At 49.7% G+C, this 18,785-nt stretch overlaps 1 protein-coding gene across 1 annotated transcript in view; it reads right to left on the bottom strand.

Annotated features, from left to right (window-relative positions):
* Nucleotides 1-2,159: 2,159 nt before the first annotated feature.
* LOC132413675 (phospholipid-transporting ATPase IB) overlaps nucleotides 2,160-18,785 on the bottom strand; it is a 518,461-nt gene continuing 501,835 nt past the window's right edge. Inside the window, exon 37 of the mRNA XM_059995779.1 lies at nucleotides 2,160-7,474. Within this exon, the coding sequence (XP_059851762.1) occupies nucleotides 7,377-7,474 (98 nt within the window). The 3' untranslated portion in view covers nucleotides 2,160-7,376. The remainder of the gene's footprint in view (nucleotides 7,475-18,785) is intronic.

Here is an 18,785-nt window from a genome sequence, read left to right as displayed (position 1 = left end):
GAGGACGTTGCCTTAGGCAGAAATGTAGGGTCTGCACACTGTCTTCAGCTGCCGTTGGCCTCAGTGGTTCAAGTTCATGCTGGTGAGCACAGTGGCAAAGGCAGATTTTGTAGACACGACCGAGAGATGGCAAAGGTTGGAATTTAACACTTCCCTGGTTGATTGTATTCAATCGTTTTGTTTTGCGTGATGAAGCAAAAGGCGCGGGTTGCTGGGGGCGCAGGCCTATGTAGAGCGGAGGAAAAGCTGCAGAATTCTGCCTGGAAGTGCGGCTGGCCTCCTGTCCCTGATGTGCCTGGAGATGTGGCCACCAAGGTGGTGACGGCTACCCAAGTTCAGTTCTAATGGGACAAGGCCTGTTTGGGAGGATTTGATGCTGGCCAGGGTTCCTGGCCTTCCCCAGTCGATAGAAATTGATCAGAGGCCAGACAAGAAATTCAGGCAGGACTTTACGGGGGCCCCTGCTGCAGCTGGTGTGTGTGGCGGGGGAGTGAGAATAAGCAACAGGTGCCCTTGCTCACTCCCCGAGGGAGGGGCGAACTTCTTCCTTATATGGCGAGAAGGTAGGGGTGTGTCCAGGGGTCGGGCTGGAGGCGTGGCTTAGGTGGTCTGCCCGCCCCTTTGGTGGTGTTGAGTGCAGGGGGCACGCGCAGTACCCTGCTTTTGCGCTCGGCTTTTCAGAATTGACAGTTGGGTTTTTTGGTCTTTTCGTATTTTTTTGTCCGTAATTTGCCCCGACTGCACGTGCATGCAGTTATTTTTAGTCCCTTAGAGTTTCTTTATATTTTCCTGCTGGAGGAGAGGTGTGTCCAGGTGCCGGCCCTGCGGCCCTGCCTCTGCCCGGCTCCCAGCCTGTCTCAGAACCAGTCTGCTGAGGGAAATTGTAATAAATTTGAAGTGGGCAATTAAGAGGTTTTCTTGGATTTAAGCCTCTGCAGGGAGCTGTCTCCAGGCTCTCTTTCCTTCCTGTCCCCCACTCCCAGGAAGCGTAGAGCTGCCCAAAGCCAGGGCCTGAGGCCGGTTTCCAGTGAGGACCCCCCCTTCTCTACGCTTCCAGGGCCAACTTCTGGGCCCTCAGCTCCCCCTGAGCCCGGGTGCCCCAGGTTCCATGTGATCTCCGCGGTGTGAACTGTGCACCCCAGGGAGCCCCAAGGCTGTGGACTCTTGCCTGAATGCCACGTGTTGTGCCTGCAGGGAACCCAAGAGGTCTCTTCACACTCTTTTGAAATAAGGTCAGGGGAGGAAAACTTCCTTCTGCCCTCTCAGGTCTGCGGCTGGTCTAAGAGATTCACTGACATCAGACATAAACAGGAGAAAAGCATACACATTTACTTAATATTTTTAGGTGGACGTGGGAGTCTGCAGAAGGAAAATGAAGACCCCCCCAAAAGCCGTTAGACCCAGTAGCTTATCTACCTTTTTACACAAAGAGAGACTGTGGGATGTGACCCAGGGGGCTTGGGCTAAGTGGAAGCAAACTGCGGGGCAGTGGCAGGGAAGCTCGTGGAAGATCAGGGTTATTGCAGAAGGTGGTCTGTCTGGGTCCGTGCCCGTCTCTGGTAGTGAGAACGCCCTTCTCTTCCTGGTGCAGGGAGGGCCCCTTTCTCACGGGGATGCTAGGACCTGTGTTTAGGTGGAAAGGGGAGGGCAGAGCTACTTCTCAGGTGCCTTCAGCTCAAAATCATCATTATGCCAACGTGGCCTATCTGGGGGTGGCATGTTCTGACCCCCTTCGATGACAGTGTCATGACTTCACGCTGGCCAACGGAATCTGAACTTCCCACATCTCAGTTTGCAGGGAAACTGGATGAACCAAAGGGAATAAAGTAACTGAGGGAGAAGCCCTTCCGTGCACAGTTCTTCCCTTTTCCTGATCCATCAGACTCAGAGTGGCCCTCTGGCCCCCTTCTCAGAAAGGGCCCTGGGCTCAGAGCAGCCGAGCTCCTGTTCATCTGCCATCCAGATCCCCCTGCACTCCTGCCATTCACAGCGTTTCCAGGCTGTCAGCTTGGCGGGCAGAGCATGCATGTATGCAGGTACAGACCCAAAGTACCTGCTGACAAAGCCTCTGTGTCATAGTCCGGAGTCCCTGTGGCAGTAACCGCTTATTAGTGGGAAGGAAATTCACAAATAAAGCGGGGTCCGATCATTTACTTTAACAAAAGATTTATTTGAAACAGGTTTGTGCAGACATACACCAGTCAACGGACTGATTAAAGCCACGAATCACTACGTTTTCCAACCCCCCTAAAAACACCAGGAAAATGTCCTTCATCTGCATTCACTCCAGGAGGGAACCCAGCTCCACTGTTCTGTGCTGCTGTAATTTAACAACCAGAGGACGTTAATAGGATGTGAAAATGGTAACACTTCTAGAGGGAGGGAACAGAACCCCCAGACTCCATAAAAAAGCTCCCCCCCCCACCGCCCGCTCTGCTGGGAGCCAATTAAACGTGCCTCCACTGCCCCCTTCCCTCTGCATAGACAGATTAAAACCTCCCTGGCGCAAACGGTATTTCAGGGATGCGAGCACAGATGTGACAGCAGACAGGAGAGCACGTGGCTTTGCCTGCATGAGGAAGACACCACAAGCGTGGCATGCTCAGACAGCAGCCCAGGAAGGATGCAGCGCCCACTGAGGCTGCAGGCCCTGGGGGGAGGCTGGGGGGCAGTGGCCCAGCAGGCCTCCCAGTTCAGCGCCGCGGGAGAGGGAGGGCGGAGCAAGGCTGTCAGGACTTGGATTGAGTTTATTAATGAAAAGCCGAAAAAGTGTTCCCCGGTGCAGGGATCTCGCTGGAAGGAGGGAGGCTGTATGACAGGGCAGATTTTTCCTTCTCAGTTCTGTACCTGGTGTCTACTGATCTCCCTGGAGCTGCACGCCCAGCTGTCTTCAGGAATACGACCGGCTCCAGTCCCCTCGGAAGTGGCTTCACATCCTGGTCTTCAGGCGTCCCTCCTCCTTCTGGCCCTTTCTCAACACTGTCGAGCTGGTCTGTGAAAGGCTCTCGATAAGCTCTCTTGACCCCTGGGTTTCCTGGGCAGGGTTATTTGGATAGCGCCATTCCTTCAACATTCTTCTTCCTCTTGCTGTTGTAAATCAAAGCCACCTGACACTTTGTTCCCGACTTTTAAAACGAACAGGTCTCCTTTCCGTAGCCAGGTCGGGAGAAATGCCGTCGGGCTAATCTTGGGAGCTTGTTTTCCTTGGTCTGATGCCTGGGAGTAGATATCTCTAAGGCAACTAGGGCAAGAGATTGTCACTTGAAAATGAGCCAGCCTGGGTGTAAGAAGAATGGCTCTCTTGTCTCCCCTGGGTCAGGGGAGCAGAGGTGCTCTGCAGGGTGACAGCTGCGGGTTATGCTTGGTGTGGGGAAACGGGGGAGCTTGCCCCTCTTCTCCAGTCCCATTGGTTTCTTAGCTCTGGCCCCTGAGAGCTGTGTGGGCTCAGAGACCTTTCTTCCCACTGAGAGGATTTCCCTTCACCCCTCACTCAGACCCACCAAACCAAGAGTGCTTTAAACAGCCCAAGTTGGAAGTCTGGCATTAAATGGAGCTCTTGTAAAAGAGAAGGGAAGTGGGTAGTGGACAGTTGGGGATGCTGGGAAAAAAACTCAACGAAGAGTCCAACACGTCAAGTCGAGTCGGGTATCCCAGGTCTGCTCCTTTTGGGAAGAACACTTATTAATATGTCATTACAGAGGAACTTGGGTCCTGACCTCTGAGACCCACTGGAAAATCTTCTACCTGTTCTCGTAGCTCTTCAAGAGGGAAAGATGGCTAGTGTGAGGCGAAATAATCTCCCCCAAGGCTGACAGAGACCAAGAACTGCCTCGAGCCGGTGACGAACCAGCCTCAAAGCCAACCGCTGTATTGCTTCCCCCCTTTTTTTTGGAGGAGGTCTTTATTTTCACTCTCTCCATCACTATTACACTTTCTAACTTAAGCATTTGCATGAAGAAGTATTTAATGAATACCATGGGGGATGCCATCCTTTAACTTGACCTGGTAACTCATTTCTTTGCCATATTATTATTTCAGGCTCTGCTTAACCACAGTTTTTTTCCCCGTTCAAGGTTTTTATTTTATGGATCCCAGGAGATGAAGGCTACATTTCAAATGCTGGGCCTAAATCACTCCTTGAATTACTTTGGGACAATGACCCTGGGCAGTAATTCAAACCTTGGCTGAACCGTGTGTAGTTCTTTCACGTGTTCAAAACCAAGGACTACCTTATCCTACAGCGGAGTTTTGCAAACATTCTGTTCAACCTGTGGTCTAAGGCATAAATCTCCAGGGGCAGGAATATGATAGAATATTCTCTTCCTTATGGTTCAAAAGGATAAAGGGTCATTGTTTTCACGGTGAGATTATAGACTAGAGCTTTCTTTAAGAAAAAAAACATCCAACCGTAAAGTCCGTGATGTATGTCTGTATGCGTTTTCAGATATTAGTTACTTACACTTACTTTTTCATTATTCACTGTTTCTTGACAAGTGATTACAGATTCTCACTGCCAGCTCCCTACAGCAAGACCTAAAGCCTTGTCAGGTGAAGGAAAGGCCAGCAGAGCTCTCAGCTGTGAGCTGCAAGCCCAGGCTCCCGTGTTAGGGTATCACCCCAAGTGTTAAGGAAACGGCATCTCCTTTCCCCAAAGCACAGGGCAAGAAGAGAGAATGTAACACTGGTCAAGAAGCCTGGAATATTCTGCATAGAGACGGGCTAGACCACTGGCCCTGAGTGGAACCTGCCACTTCAGCCCAGTCCAGAGTCTGGCTCCGCAGTGCCGACCTGCCAGCCCGTGTGTCACTTTGTGTGTTGCAGAGTGACAAGTCCCAGGTGGCATCTCCACTGAGCTGACAGTGTGCAGCTTAAGTCCGGCCCACCCTACTCCCCGGGGGAGCGCTTGTGTGTGACACTCTGACCTCAGTTTAAAGATAGGACAAGTGACACAGCCCCCGAGTCGGCCCGGCTGAACGTCATACATCACACGTAGTGACAGCTGTTCCTCCTAGAAACCCAATTTAGTCATCTGGCTACAAGGTGGCTTAATCACAGGGGAGAATAAATAGAAAGGCATCCCTCCAATGCTTGCTTCTGTGTGCATGTTTCATGACTGCAAAGACTGTTTAGTCTGCTTCTCAAGGGAACTGGAAAATACACTTAAAATACTCAAAAATCTGAACTGTATTTTAATGTAAAAAATAAAAACCAAAAAGCCCCAGATAAGCGCACACTGTAATTCACAAATCTGATTCGGAAGGCTTTAAGTTCAAGAACGAGCCAAGTGTTTGACCGAGAACTGAGTCTGAATTCCCTTTTCCAACTAGGCTTAGGTCCCAAATGAAACTGAATCGTCAGGGTGCCTCACAGGACTCCGTGAGAACGTTCGTGTCTCCTCTGCACTCGGGGCTTTAGCCCTGCGCCCACCTTGCTCCGCTGTGTCAATTACAGGCACATATTCTGCTGTGATTCCTGCATGACGGTCCTTCAGCCACTCAGCTTGCTGGGTGCCCAGCGTTTCAGTTGCCTTAGACCTTGGGGAGGAAGGAGTGGCAACTGGACCTGCCTGTTCGCTGCGTCGTTCTGCTTGCCCTGGAGCCCCCTCTGGGTCCCCGTCACCTCACGAGCGGGGGATTCGTCTTTGTGGTCCACGCAAATCATACTCTAGATTATCTCCATGCCCGGTGAGATGCGGGTGCTCCGAAATGATGGGGAGGAAGCAGGATGCCCTGTTGTTTCACTTCCTGACGTAGCCCAGCCCTCCCCAGGGGGGCCGTGCTGTTTTAAGCAGCAGCAGCTGCCCGGAAGTGGTGAAGTTAAGTCAAATCCCCAAATCTGGTTCGGCCACCAAAGCTGCGGGCGGAGGACGTGCCTCCAGACCGGGCGTTTACGAAGGGCTCCAGGTGCCGCTTTCCTGCCCCAGGGCATCCGGGTTCGGTCCACGTTCAGAACGTGGGACTCCGTGGTTCAAAGTCAGGGACTCGGCACTCCCCCTCCTCAGCTGAGATTCGGGGCCCCTCACGTGCAGAGAGCCGCCTGCGCCTAGCACTGGCTGGATAAGGAAGGAGAACCTGTCAGTGTAAGGAAGGCCGTTTCCTTGAAATGTTTGGAGTTCTGTTCACTTAAAACCCATGTCCATGGACACCTGAGGCTGATCGTGACAACTGTCAGGGCTTCAGGGCTTGGTTTCAGAAATTTCTACGGAGATTTGCAGGAAGAGTGTCTCCGTGCCCCTGCTTCCCTCCAACGGTCGTCTTCCTCAGCAGCCTCGGGGGCCCTCCCCCTCCCCACTGGGTTACTCATCGGCTCGGATTCCGGAGCGACAGGTGTGCGCCTTCCTCGGGGTGATGTGCTATAAATTCACTCAAAAGGCAAAATGTGCTCTGAGCTCCCAAGAGGACAAGCGTGGGCTCTAATTTAAGCAGGTGCCCAGGTCCAGGCGTCTGGAGGCCGGGAAATGAGTTCTGAGAGCCTGAGCAAGGCGGGCAGGGCCCCAGCGGCTCCACCACTGCCCTGACCTGCAGGCTCCCCTGTCGTCAGAAGGAGGCAGATAGAACAGACACTTAGAATCTACGCGAATCGCTACGTTTCTTTAGTTATAAGGAAGGGGTTTCTGGCATCCATATCTGAATCTGGGGAGAAGGAGGGAGGGCGGGGGTCTGGGCGGGTGCCCGCTGCCACCATGCACCAAGCGTGGGAACAGCCATGCAGCAGGTCTGAGTGTGGGGCGCCCGGGCAGCAAGGGTGCAGGGACCACGGGGACCCCGACGGGCCCGCCCTGCTGGGAATGTGACTGAGGTTCCAATAATCGTTCTCAGGTTTACCACCCAGATATCTATGTTGTGATTTCACTGCAATCAGGACGTTTATGCCAACTTCATACAAACAAAGGGGGGAATCAAAGCAAGCTGGCAGCTTGCCTCCAGTGAGGTTTACAGGCTGACCACGGACCGAATCTGTGCGTTGACAACACAGGAAGTCGGCGTGCCCACCGCAGCCCCACCAGGTGGGTTTCTCATGCACCGTGAAACCCACTCTGTCTTCTCCCAGAACCGCCGGGACTGACGTTGAAATACTGGTGAAGCATAATGTTTTTAATTTCACACCTCACAGGGCACAGTTGAATGCTTCGGAACAGCGTAAACAAAAGTCAGGCCAAGCACTGCGGATGGACGAGTGGGAAGGGGGAAGGTGGCTTCCCCTGCGGCCCGTGTCCAGGTTTCTGAGGGCATCGAGAACTAACAAACGGGTGGGCTAAGGCCACGGGATGTGTTTCCGGTGTTCTGGCCACTGACACCCGTCTCTTCTGACAAGCACGTGTTAATGCTGGGTGCAGCTGACCATCTCTTTCGGAGGCTCCACCGGGAGACCACGTCTTACTTCTTCCTGGATTTCTGTTTGGTGGTGTCGTAGGCGCGGACTATTTCTTCCTGGGTCACGGCCCCGTGCTCCTCTTGTGAGAAGGCGTACCCATCTGGAAGAAGAGCACAGCGGGGCGGGTTAGGGGACCAGGAGAGGCTGCTTGGGGGCTGCAGCCGAGCGTCTGCACACTGGCCTCCGCGGCCTTGGATGGGGGTCCAGAGACCCGTGACCCCCTTGAAGGGGCGGGTGGCCAAGAGTGGGCAGAGGCCGGGTGGTTCTGTGCTGATGGGATGGGCAGGGCTCGGGGCTGGCCTCCCATTTCTGCCTGTGAAGCATCATCAGTGGGTCACGGGTCCACGGCTGCACTTTCCCACCACCAGTCGAGGGGAAAGGCAAAGTCATCCTGCGCCGGAAATGTCCCAATCTGCCCGAAGCTGCAGGCCAGTCGGTAATTTATGAAGCTGTAAACATGCCAGGTAGGTAAATAGGCACATGCTAACGGTAAAGGCTGGCAAAGTGCACACAGCGCTGGGAGCTTGCCTCACTGAAATCGCATGGATTTGGACCATAATACATTGCAGCGGGTTTACTTTTGGGTAAATAAAGAAAAAGATCACTAGATAAAGTCAAGAGGAATTTAATGATTGGCCCAGTGGGTACAGAAAGACTGGTTTTTACAGTCAGTTCCAGTAATGGTGCTGGTGACGATAGCAGACAGTTAGCGAATGCTCCGTGTCTCAGGCACGCACACATAGCTCAGTTCTTCCTCCCGACAGCCCTATGAGATGGGTGAGAGTTCTTCCCGTGTCACAGGTGGGGAAACTGAGGCACAAGGTGATGTTGTGACTTGCCCAAGGGCCGGCGCTCTCCTGCAGCTCCGTCCTGAGGTTCTGAGACGGGGTTGGCATTCACAGCCCAAGGCAGGGCTGTCCCTCCTAACTGGCCCTTCCCACAGGAGGGACATTTGCAGGAGTCCCTCTCTGTTGGCCGACCCTTCTGGGTCAGGGGTATGGAAACGTCCCGCAGCTGGGTTAGACCTTCTGAGCAAAAGACGTCACAGGCAACAGCATGCCTTTTGTCTGTGCATATTTATGGCTGTTACTGGAGCTGTTAGTTCGTCATGTCCTTTAAAGGAGAAGAAAAGAGAAATCTTGCCCATGTATCGTCCTGGATTCCTCTTTTTAAAATTTTTAATTTTATTGATATATTGGAGTATAGCTGATTAACAATGTTGTGTTAATTTCAGGTGTACAGCAAAGTGATACAGTTATACATGTACCTATTCTTTTTCAAATTCCTTTCCCATGTAGGTTATTAGAGTATTGAGCAGAGTTCCCTGTGCTATGTCCTTGTTGGTTATCTGTTTTAAATATAGCAGTGTGTACATGCCAGTCCCTAACTCCTAATCTATCCCTACACCCCCTCACCCCCGGTTCCATAAGTTCACTGTCTAAATCTGTGATTCTGTTTTGTAAATAAGGTCATTTGTACCAGTTTTTGAGATCCTGCATATAAGTGATATCATGTGATATTTGTCTTTCTTTGGCTGACTTACTTCACTTAGTATGATAATCTCCAGGTCCATCCATGTTGCTGCAAATGGCATTATTTCATTCTTTTGAATGGCCTTGTAATATTCCATTGTGTATATGTACCACATTTTCTTTATCCGTTCATCTGTCAGTGCACATTTAGGTTACTTCCATGACCTGGCTATTGTAAACATCGCTGCAATGAACATTGGGGTGCATGTATCCTTTCAAACCATGTTTTTCTCCAGATATTATGCCCAGGAGTGGGATTGCTGGATCATAGCGTAGCTCTGTTTTTAGCTTCTTAAGGAACCTCCACACTGTTCTCCATAGTGGCTGCACCAACTTACATTCCCACCGACAGTGTACAAGGGTTCTCTTTTCTCCATAGCCTCTCCAGCATTTCTCGTTTGCAGACTTTTTTCATGATGGCCATTCTGACTGGTGTGAGGTGATATCTCATTGTAGTTTTGATTTGCATTTCTCTAATTAACGACGTTGAGCATTTTCTCATGTGCCTCTTGGAAATGTGTATGTCTTCTTTCAAGAAATGCCTATTTAGGTCTTCTACCCATTTTCTGATTGGGTTGTTTGTTTTTTTGATATTGAGCCATATGAGCTGTTTGTAAATTTTGGAGATTAATCCCTTGTCGGTTGCATCATTTGCAAGTATTTTCTCCCATTCTGATGGTTGTCTTTTCGTTTTGTTTGCGGTTTCCTTTGCTGTCAAAAGCTTTTGAGTTTAATTAGGTCCCGTTGGTTTATTTTCGTTTTTATTTCCATTACTCTAGGAGATGTATCAAAAAAGATATTGATGGGGCTTCCCTGGTGGCGCAGTGGTTGAGTGTCCGCCTGCCGATGCAGGGGACACGGGTTCGTGCCCCGGTCCGGGAAGATCCCACGTGCCGTGGAGCGGCTGGGCCCGTGAGCCGTGGCCGCTGAGCCTGCGCGTCCAGAGCCTGTGCTCTGCAACAGGAGAGGCCACAACAGTGAGAGGCCCGTGTACCGCAAAAAAAAAAACCCCAAAAAGCGTGATGCGATTTATATCAAAGAGTGTTCTGCCTATGTTTTCCTCTAAGAAGTTTATGGTATCTGGTCTTATATTTAGCTCTTTAATCCATTTTGAGTTTATTTTTGTGTATGGTGTTAAAAAATGTTCTAATTTTTTTTTTTTGCATGTAGCTGTCCAGTTTTCCCAGTACCATTTATTGAAGAGACTGTTCTCTATTGTGTAGTCTTGCCTCCTTTGTCATAGATTAATTGACCGTAGATGCGTGGGTTTATTTCTGGGCTTTCTATCCTGTTCCATTGATCTATATTTCTATCTCTGTGCTAGTATCACACTCTTTTGATGATTGTAGCTTTGTAGTATAGTCTGAAGTCAGGGAGCCTGATCCCTCCAGCTCTGTTTTTCTTTCTCAAGATTGCTTCGGCTATTTGGGGTCTTTTGTGTCTCCATAGAAATTTTAAGACTTTTTTGTTCTAGTTCTGTGCAAAATGCCACTGGTAATTTGATGGAGGTTGCACTGAATCTGTAAATTGCCTTGGGTAGTATAGTCGTTTTGACAATATTGATTCTCCCAATCCAAGAACATGGTATATCTTTCCATCTGTTTGTGTCATCTTCGATTTCTTTCTTCTTACAGTTTTTGGAGTACAGGTCTTTTGCCTCCTTAGGTAGGTTTACTTTTGGCATTTTATTCTTTTTGATGTGATGGTAAATGGGATTGTTTCTTTAATTTCTCTTGCAACTTTACTAAATTCATTGATGAACTCTAGTAATTTTCTGGTTGCATCTTTAGGATTTTCTGTATGTATTGGGTTTGCCAAAAAATTTGTTTGGGTCTTTCCATAGAATGTTATTGAAAACACCTGAACAAAGTTTTTGGCCAACCCAATGGTATCATGTCATCTGCAAACAGTGACAGTTTTACTTCTTTTCCAATTTGGATTACCTTCATTTCCTTTTCTTCTCTGATTGCCATGGCTAGGACTTCCAAAACTATGTTGAATAAAAGTGGTGAGACTGGACATTCATGTCTTGTTCCTGATCTTAGAGGAAATGCTTTCACCTTTTCACCATTGAGTATGATGTTAGCTGTGGGTTTGTCGTATATGGCCTTTATTATGTTGAGGTAGGTTCCCTCTTTGCCCACTTTCTGGAGAGTTTTTATCATAAATGGGTGCTGAATTTTGTCAGAAGATTTTTCTGCATCTATTGAGATGATCGTATGGTTTTTATTCTTCAATTTATTGATGTGATGTATCACACTGATTGATTTGTGGGTAATGAAAAATCCTTGCATCCCTGGGATAAATCCCACTTGATCATGGTGTATGATCCTTTTAATGTGCTGTTGGATTCGGATTGCTAGTAGTTTGTTGAGGATCTTTGTGTATGTTCATCAATGATATTGGCCTGTAATTTTCTTGTTTTGTGGTATCTTTATCAGGTTTTGGTATCAGGGTGATGGTGGCCTCATAGAATGAGTTTGGGAGTTTTCATTCCTCTGCAATTTTGGAATAGTTTCAGAAGAATAGGTGACTCTTTTCTAAATGTTTGATAGGATTCACCTGTGAAGCCATTTGGTCCTCAACTTTTGTTTGCTGGGAGTTTTTTTAATTACAGTTTCAATTTCAGTACTTGTGATTGGTCTGTTCATATTTTCTATTTCTTCCTGGTTCAGTCTCGGGAGATTGTACCTTTCCAAGAATTTGCCCATTTCTTCCAGGTTGTCCATTTTATTGGCATACAGTTGCTTGTCGTAGTCTTATGATCCTTTGTATTTCTGTGGTGCCTGTTGTAACTTCTTTTTCCTTTCTGATTTTTATTGATTTGAGCCCTCTGCCTCTTCTTCTTGAATGGGTCTAAAGGTTTATCAATTTTATCTTTTCAAAGAATCAGCTTTTAGTTTCATTGATCTTTTCTATTGTTTTTTTGTCTCCATTTTTTTTTTTTTTTTTTGCGGTATGCGGGCCTCTCACTGCTGTGGCCTGTCCCGTTGCAGAGCATAGGCTCTGGACGCACAGGCTCAGCAGCCATGGCTCACGGGCCCAGCGCACCGTGGCATGCGGGATCTTCCCAGACTGGGGCACGAACCCGTGTCCCCTGCATCGGCAGGCAAACTCTCAATCACTGCGCCACCAGGGAAGCCCCTTGTCTCCATTTCATTTATTTCTGTTCTGATCTTTATAATTTTTTTCCTTCTGCTAACTTTGGGTTTTTGTTTGTTCTTTCTCTAGTTGCTTTAGGTATAAGGTTAGGTGGTTTATTTGAGATTTTTCTTGTTTCCTGAGGTAAGATTGTAATCGCACTAAGCTTCCCACTTAGGACTGCCTTTGCCATGTCCCATAGGTTTTGGATCATTGTGCTTTCATTTTCATTTGTTTCTAGGTATTTTTTGATTTCCTCTTTTGTTTCTTCAGTGATCCATTGGTTGTTTAGTAGTATATTATTTAGCCTCCACGTGTTTGTGTTTTTTACAGTTTTTTTCCGTGTAGTTTATTTCTAATCTCATAGTGGTATGGTCGGAAAAGATGCTTGATATGATTTCAGTTTTCTTAAATTTACCGAGGCTTGCTTTGTGGCCCAGCATGTGATCAGTCCTGGAGAATGTTCCATGTGCACTTGAGAATAATGTGTATTCTGCTGCTTTTGGATGGAATGCTCTGTAAATATTAAGTCCATCTGGTCTAATGTGTCATTTAAGGCCTGTGTTTCCTTTTTGATTTTCTGTCTGATCTGTCCATTGATGAACATGGGGTGCTAAAGTCCCCTGCTATTACTGTGTTACTGTTGATTTCTCCTTTTATGGCAGTATTTGCCTTGTATGTTGAGGTGACCCTATGTTGGGTGCACATATATTTACAATTGTTATATATTCTTCTTGGATAGATCCTTTGTCCTTCTTTGTCTCTTGTAATAGTCTTTATTTTAAAGTCTATTTTGTCTGATATGAGTGTTGCTCCTCCAGCTTTCTTTTGATTTCCACTTGCATGGAACGTCTTTTTCCATCCCCTCGCTTTCAGTCTTATGTGTCCCTAGATCTGAAGTGGGCTTCCTGTAGACAGCATATGTACGGGTCTTGTTTTTGTATCCATTCACCCAGCCTGTGTCTTTTGGTTGGAGCATTTAATCCATTTACCTTTAAGGTAATTATTGATATGTATGTTCTTACTGCCATTTTGTTAATTGTTTTGGATTTGTTTTTGTAGGTCTTTTTTCTTCCCTTCCTCTTTTGTTCTCTTGTGATTTGATGACTAACTTTAGTGTTGTGTTTGGATTCCTTTTCCTGTTTTGTGTGTGTATCTATTGTAGTTTTTTGGTTTGCAGTTACCATGAGGTTTTGATATAGCAGACTGTATATAAACAAGATTGTTTTAAATTGCTGGTCTTTTAATTTCAAACGCATTTCCAATATCCTGCATTTGTGCTCTCCTCTTCTCATGACTGCTGGTTTTGATATCATATTTGTGTGCGGACAATTTCTTACCTCTACTGTATGTTTGCCTTTACTGGTGAGCTGTTCTGTTCATAATTTTCTTGTTTCTAGTTGTGGCCTTTTCTTTGCTGCCTAGAGAAGTTCCTTTAGCATTTGTTGCAAAGCTGGCCTGGTGGTGCTGCATTCTCTTAGCTTTTACTTGTCTGTAAAGCTTTTGATTTCTCTATCAAATCTGAATGAGAGCCCTGCTGGGTAGAGTATTTTTGGTTGTAGTTCTTGCCTTTGATCACTTTAGATACATCATGCCACTCCCTTCTGGCCTGCAGAGTTTCTGTTGAGACCAGCTTATAACCTTAGGGGAGGAGAGTTCCCTTGTACATTACTTGTTGCTTTTCTCTTACTGCTTTTTTTTTCTTTGTCTTTCTTTTTGTCAGTTTGTGTCTTGACATGTTCCTCCTAGGACTCTCTGTGCTTCCTGGACTTGGGTGACTGTTTCCTTTCCCATGTTAGGGAAGTTTTCAGCTATTTGCTCTTCAAATATTTTCTCAGGTTCAGCACTTTCACTCCTGTGGGAGAACTTGTGGTATAATTATTTTCCAGTTTGTGGGTTGCCTATCCGGCAGGTATGGTATTTGATTTTATCAAGATTGCTCCCCTCCTACTGTCTCGTTGTGGCGGCTTCCTTGCTTTTGGATGTAGGGTGTCTTTTTTGGTAGGTTGCAGCATTTTTTTTTGTTGATGTTGTCCAGCAGTTGGTTGTGATTTTGGTGTTTCTATAAGAAGAGGTGAGCTCATGTCCTCCTACTCTGCCATCTTGTTACCCTTCATCCCGGATTCTTACTTTACTCAGACATTTGGCTTAAAAAGGAAAGTTTCTGGACTATAAAGACATACAGTAGCACTGTCTAAAAAAGTCCTTGTGGGATGGAGGAGAGGAAGTGACTTCCTGCTCTGATCACACTGTAAACCAAGTCTCCATCCCCCCCAGGGCTGGCTGGCCAGCTCTTCCCGAGAGCATGCCTTTCAGCCTGAGAGGACCCCGGGGCTCAGGAGGGCCACCCTGGGAGGCAGGAGGTGTGGGCTGAGCTGCAGAGGTGGCCTGGGAGCCACTGAGGACACGGCTGGGCAGCAGGGAGCAGGTGGGAGTGAAAGAGTGAGAACACAGGTGCCCCCATGGGGCGTCGGTCGAGCTGCTCACCTGCATTTCTAACAAGACCAAACCCACAACCCAAAGGCCCCACCCTGGGACAGCAGCCCGAGGGCAGCGTGAGCCCCTGCAGCTGGTGCAGGCAGGCGGCTCATCCTGCCCTGGGTGGCCCTGGCGCTCCTGGGCTTCCTCCCGGCCCACTGCTTCCTACAAGGAGGCTGTGCTGGGTCTCCCAGCCTCAGGGGCTTCCTGGGATCTGAAGAGGAAATGCCTCCTCTCACCTCTGAGCTGTGGGGCGGAGGTGACGGTGGACGAGGAAGCCTTCTGAAACCTGTGTGGCCTTCTGAAACCTGTGTGGCTGTGGGCACTGCAGCCCTGGTGCCCAGGCCCCAGCGTGCTCTTTGTGCTGTGGGCACTGCAGCCCTGGTGTCCAGGCCCCAGCATGCTCTTTGTGCTGTGTCTTGGCTGCCACGATGTACCAGACCAGCTGCCTCTCCCTGGGCCATTTCAGGGCAAATCGAGCAAATAGCACTGTCTCTTCCAGCAGTAAGGCTGGGCTCTGGACAGCATCCACCTTCCAGTCTCCTGAAGGGGATGTTTCTGGGCATGTCGGTTGTTTCCCGAGCTGGCCCCAGAGCTGTCCTCGGATCCCCCACGCTGCTGGGTGGTGGGCCTGCCAGCCAGGGGGACGCTTCCCTGCAGAAGGGGCCCTGACCCCGAGAGATGGGGACACCGTGTAGCTCTTCCCTCCCCAGGGGGGTAGGTGACTGTGGGGCTCTCTGTCCCTAGCTGGCCATCCCCCTGCCCTGCTTTCAAGGTAGAGCTGAGCCCAGGGCCGAGGCGCCAGTGAGAAGCGCTCATTCCAATCCTCGCTTGGCTGTGACTTGGACACAGAACCGGGGCCCTCCGTCTTCCTGGTTTACTTTTCTGTAAAATGAATGGGCTGGACTGGGCCAGGCCCAGGTCCTTCCAGCTCTTATCCACATGGGCGCCAGCATGGTTCCTTGGCTGGTGACGCCCAGGCCACAGAGCCCTCCTGTGGTTGGGACTAATTCTACACTTGGCGCCCGGAGAGGAGGCCTCTGCTCCAGGCCAGGGACGGAGGAGCCTATCTTGACAGTCAGCCCAAACAGAGCAATTACTACCTGCCTTTTAAAGTGTTTTTTTGTGTGGGGGGGTGGGGGGCAGGGGAAGGAATGAAGGGGACTTGCTGAGACGTAAACATGCACATTGTTTGGGACTGTCCTTTTGGGAAAAGCATCTGGAATTGTCTACCCCTGTTCAAGTGGAAGGGGCAGCAGCCCTGTCTTTATTTATTCGTTGTTTTCCACTCAGATCCACCTGTACCTTCAGGAAGCCAGCTGCAGTGCTCTCCGCAGCTCCTGTTTGTGTCATGGGTACAAGGGCCGTCCAGTGGGATAACTAACTCAGCCCCTCTGGAGTGGGAAGGGTTTCTAGGCATCTGTCCTAAGGGACAGCAGAGGGAAGCTTCTGGTTCGATAGCAAATCTCTTCTCCCAGGGTCAGCAGGGTGCCCAGAGGTCACTACCAGAGGGCTTCTCCACCAGCTCCCCTGGGTGCATCCACCATCATGTTTCCAAAATGGGCACCAGGATGTTCTTAGTCTCTACTGAGCTTAAGTGGACTTTGAATTTAAGAAAGAAAGGAGGACTTCCCTGGTGGCGCAGTGGTTGGGAGTCCGCCTGCTGATGCAGGGGACACGGGTTCGTGCCTCGGTCCGGGAAGATCCCACATGCCGCAGAGCGGCTGGGCCCATGAGCCATGGCCACTGAGCCTGCGCATCCGGGAAAAAAAAAAAAAAAAAGAGAGTGGCCTGATAGGGTGGACCTGGGAGCATGGGCGTCTCTGTGATTCAGATAAATATTTTCCTCTTAGAAACAAAGCCTGATAGGGGTTAGAGCAGGACAGCAGGGACCATAATCACCCAGCCAGCCTCCGCCTGCCCAGCCTGACAAAGAAACACCATCCCTTCACTAGCTCCTGCCTGATGGACGTTTAACTGCCATTATTTGCATCCAAACTCAGAGGGAGGCTCTCAGCATTTCCCACAGTCATTCATCTTCAGGAAGTCCTGACAGCCAGGAAGGAATGATGGGGGCCTGGAGAAAGCACTCAATGGACCAGACCTTCCTAAGTGCTCAGCCATGGCCAGGATCCGGGGATGGAGTTCGGGTAGGTGGAAGGGCAGGTTTGTCTTCCTCTGGTAGAACACTTGGTGAAGTCCATAAAATCATGTCTTTTGTTTTTTCATTATTTTGGAATAAAGCTTCCCTGAAATGGCGTTTTTTTGAATCGGAGCTCTCATGACATCTTAATGAAAGTAGCTATTTCCTGTCTGGGAAAAGACTCCTAATAGCACTTGGGAAATTGGGAACACTGTGTGGGATGGTAAGGAAATTAGACCGTGTAGGAAACAATGAGCTCGGTTGCTAGTACTGTGTGCGGGTGGTCCATCAGAACAAGTGCTCCAAGACTAGGGCTTTTCCTTCCGGTTTCCTGGGAAGACTGAGTCCGGAGACAAGCAGAGGCCAGAAGCCCCTCCCGATGCTTGATGGCCTTCTCTGGTGGTCCGTGACTGTGAAACACCCTGGTATCCATTAAGGTCCTACTCCTAGTTGCTGAGTGCCTTTAAAATGTGGTGTGATTTTAGCAGCTTGCCTATTTTTTGTATTTGTTGATCAGAATTTTGGTTTGGTCCTTCAAAATACTGAGAGTTCATAAAACGTTTTGTAGTCGTTTTAAGACCCTTTATGGCACTCCCACGAAAGCTCTCGTGCCGCCTTTGTTCTCAGTGTCTGTTCTTTCTCTGGTCGGACGCTGCATGGCACGAACCCTGCGTTTAGGGAACCAGTACTCATGTTCTCTGTGCCCATCACCGTGAACCCTCACAGGCTGTGTAAGATGCAGATGATTCTGTTTTTCTCCTCAGAGGAGAAAACAGACATTTAGAGAAATACGTAAGTGGCCTAAAGTTATTCAATTTGTGGCAGAAAAAACAAGTAATACCTAACATTTGGACTCCACGCTGTCAGGCTCTGTTCCAGGCACTTTATGTGTACAATCTCAGTGAATCCTCCCAGTAACCCCAGGGAGGTTCTCACGTCACCTGTTCTACAGGTGTAGGAACAGAGCAGTTAACTTACCTAAGGTCACAAAGTGGCAGAGCTGGGACGGGACCGCAGGCAGCCCGGCTCTGAGGTGGAGCCCCGGACCTCGTGGCTGGGACCCCACCACCCAGCCTCCTCTGGACTCAACCTCTCTCGAGGATCAGAGGCCGTGGCTGGGGTCCGGGGCCCGGGCTCTGCGGGGCCACTTAGTGTGCCGACCTGAGGCTCTTGGCCAGGTGTCTTGGGGCAGAGAAGCCTCAGAGAATGCGGGGCATGTGGGCCCTGCTGGGAGCTACTGCAGCCCCTTCTCCCACGGGGATGTCCAGGCGGGGGCGGTCACCGACGGCCATGACGTCCCACCTGTTCCTTTCCTTCCCTCTGTTGAGAAAGTCTGCAAAGATGTGTTCACCGTGGGGGGATGGAGCTCAGCTGAGCCGGGCAGAGATCCTCCAGTACCTGTCCTAAGGGTGCAGTGAGGTCCTACAGTACCTGTCCTAAGGGTGCAGTGAGGTCCTCCAGTACCTGTCCTAAGGGTGCAGGGAGGCTTCACTTTCTACCCCTTGTTTCCGGCTCAACTCAGGGAGAAAAAGGAGAGCAGAAGTGGGGCGTCAGTTGAAGAGATGGGAGTGCAGGCGGGGACGCGGCAGGATTCAGAGGCAGGAACCAGGGCCTCAGCTGGGGAAGGGAGGCTGCCTGTGCAGGGGCCCCTGCACTCGGCTGCAGCACCCTCGCCTGCCCGGCAGCCCAGGGGCTGGATTGCAGGTGAGCCCATCCCCTCCTCGAGCTCCATTTGGCGTTTCCCCGCCCCCCACCCCCACCCCGCTCCTCTGGGCTCTGACGCATCCCCACAGACCCTGCTTGGCAGAAACGGGGCCTGGCCTCCAGCTGCAGGGGCGGCGTGGGGCACAGCCTTCCTGGGAAGACCACAGAGACTTTTCCCATTGCCATTGTTGTGATTAATATGCCAGTAGCGTAGGGCTACTGTGGGGGGAACCATGTAAAAGGAGCATCACTTCAATCTTAGAAAGAATCTGATGGGGAGGCTGCCACAGGAGCTGCACCACATCAGATCTGAAGTTTACGGGTCGTGTCATTCAGACATTTGACTGGATCCCGGGGAATGCCTACCCACTGGGTGTACCTGCCTGGGGCCAGATACACCATTTCCACCTCCG

The sequence above is a fragment of the Delphinus delphis genome, chromosome 18, assembly GCF_949987515.2.
Source record: "Delphinus delphis chromosome 18, mDelDel1.2, whole genome shotgun sequence".
Classification (NCBI taxonomy): Eukaryota; Metazoa; Chordata; class Mammalia; order Artiodactyla; family Delphinidae; genus Delphinus; species Delphinus delphis.
This window is presented reverse-complemented; position numbering and strand designations above follow the sequence as displayed.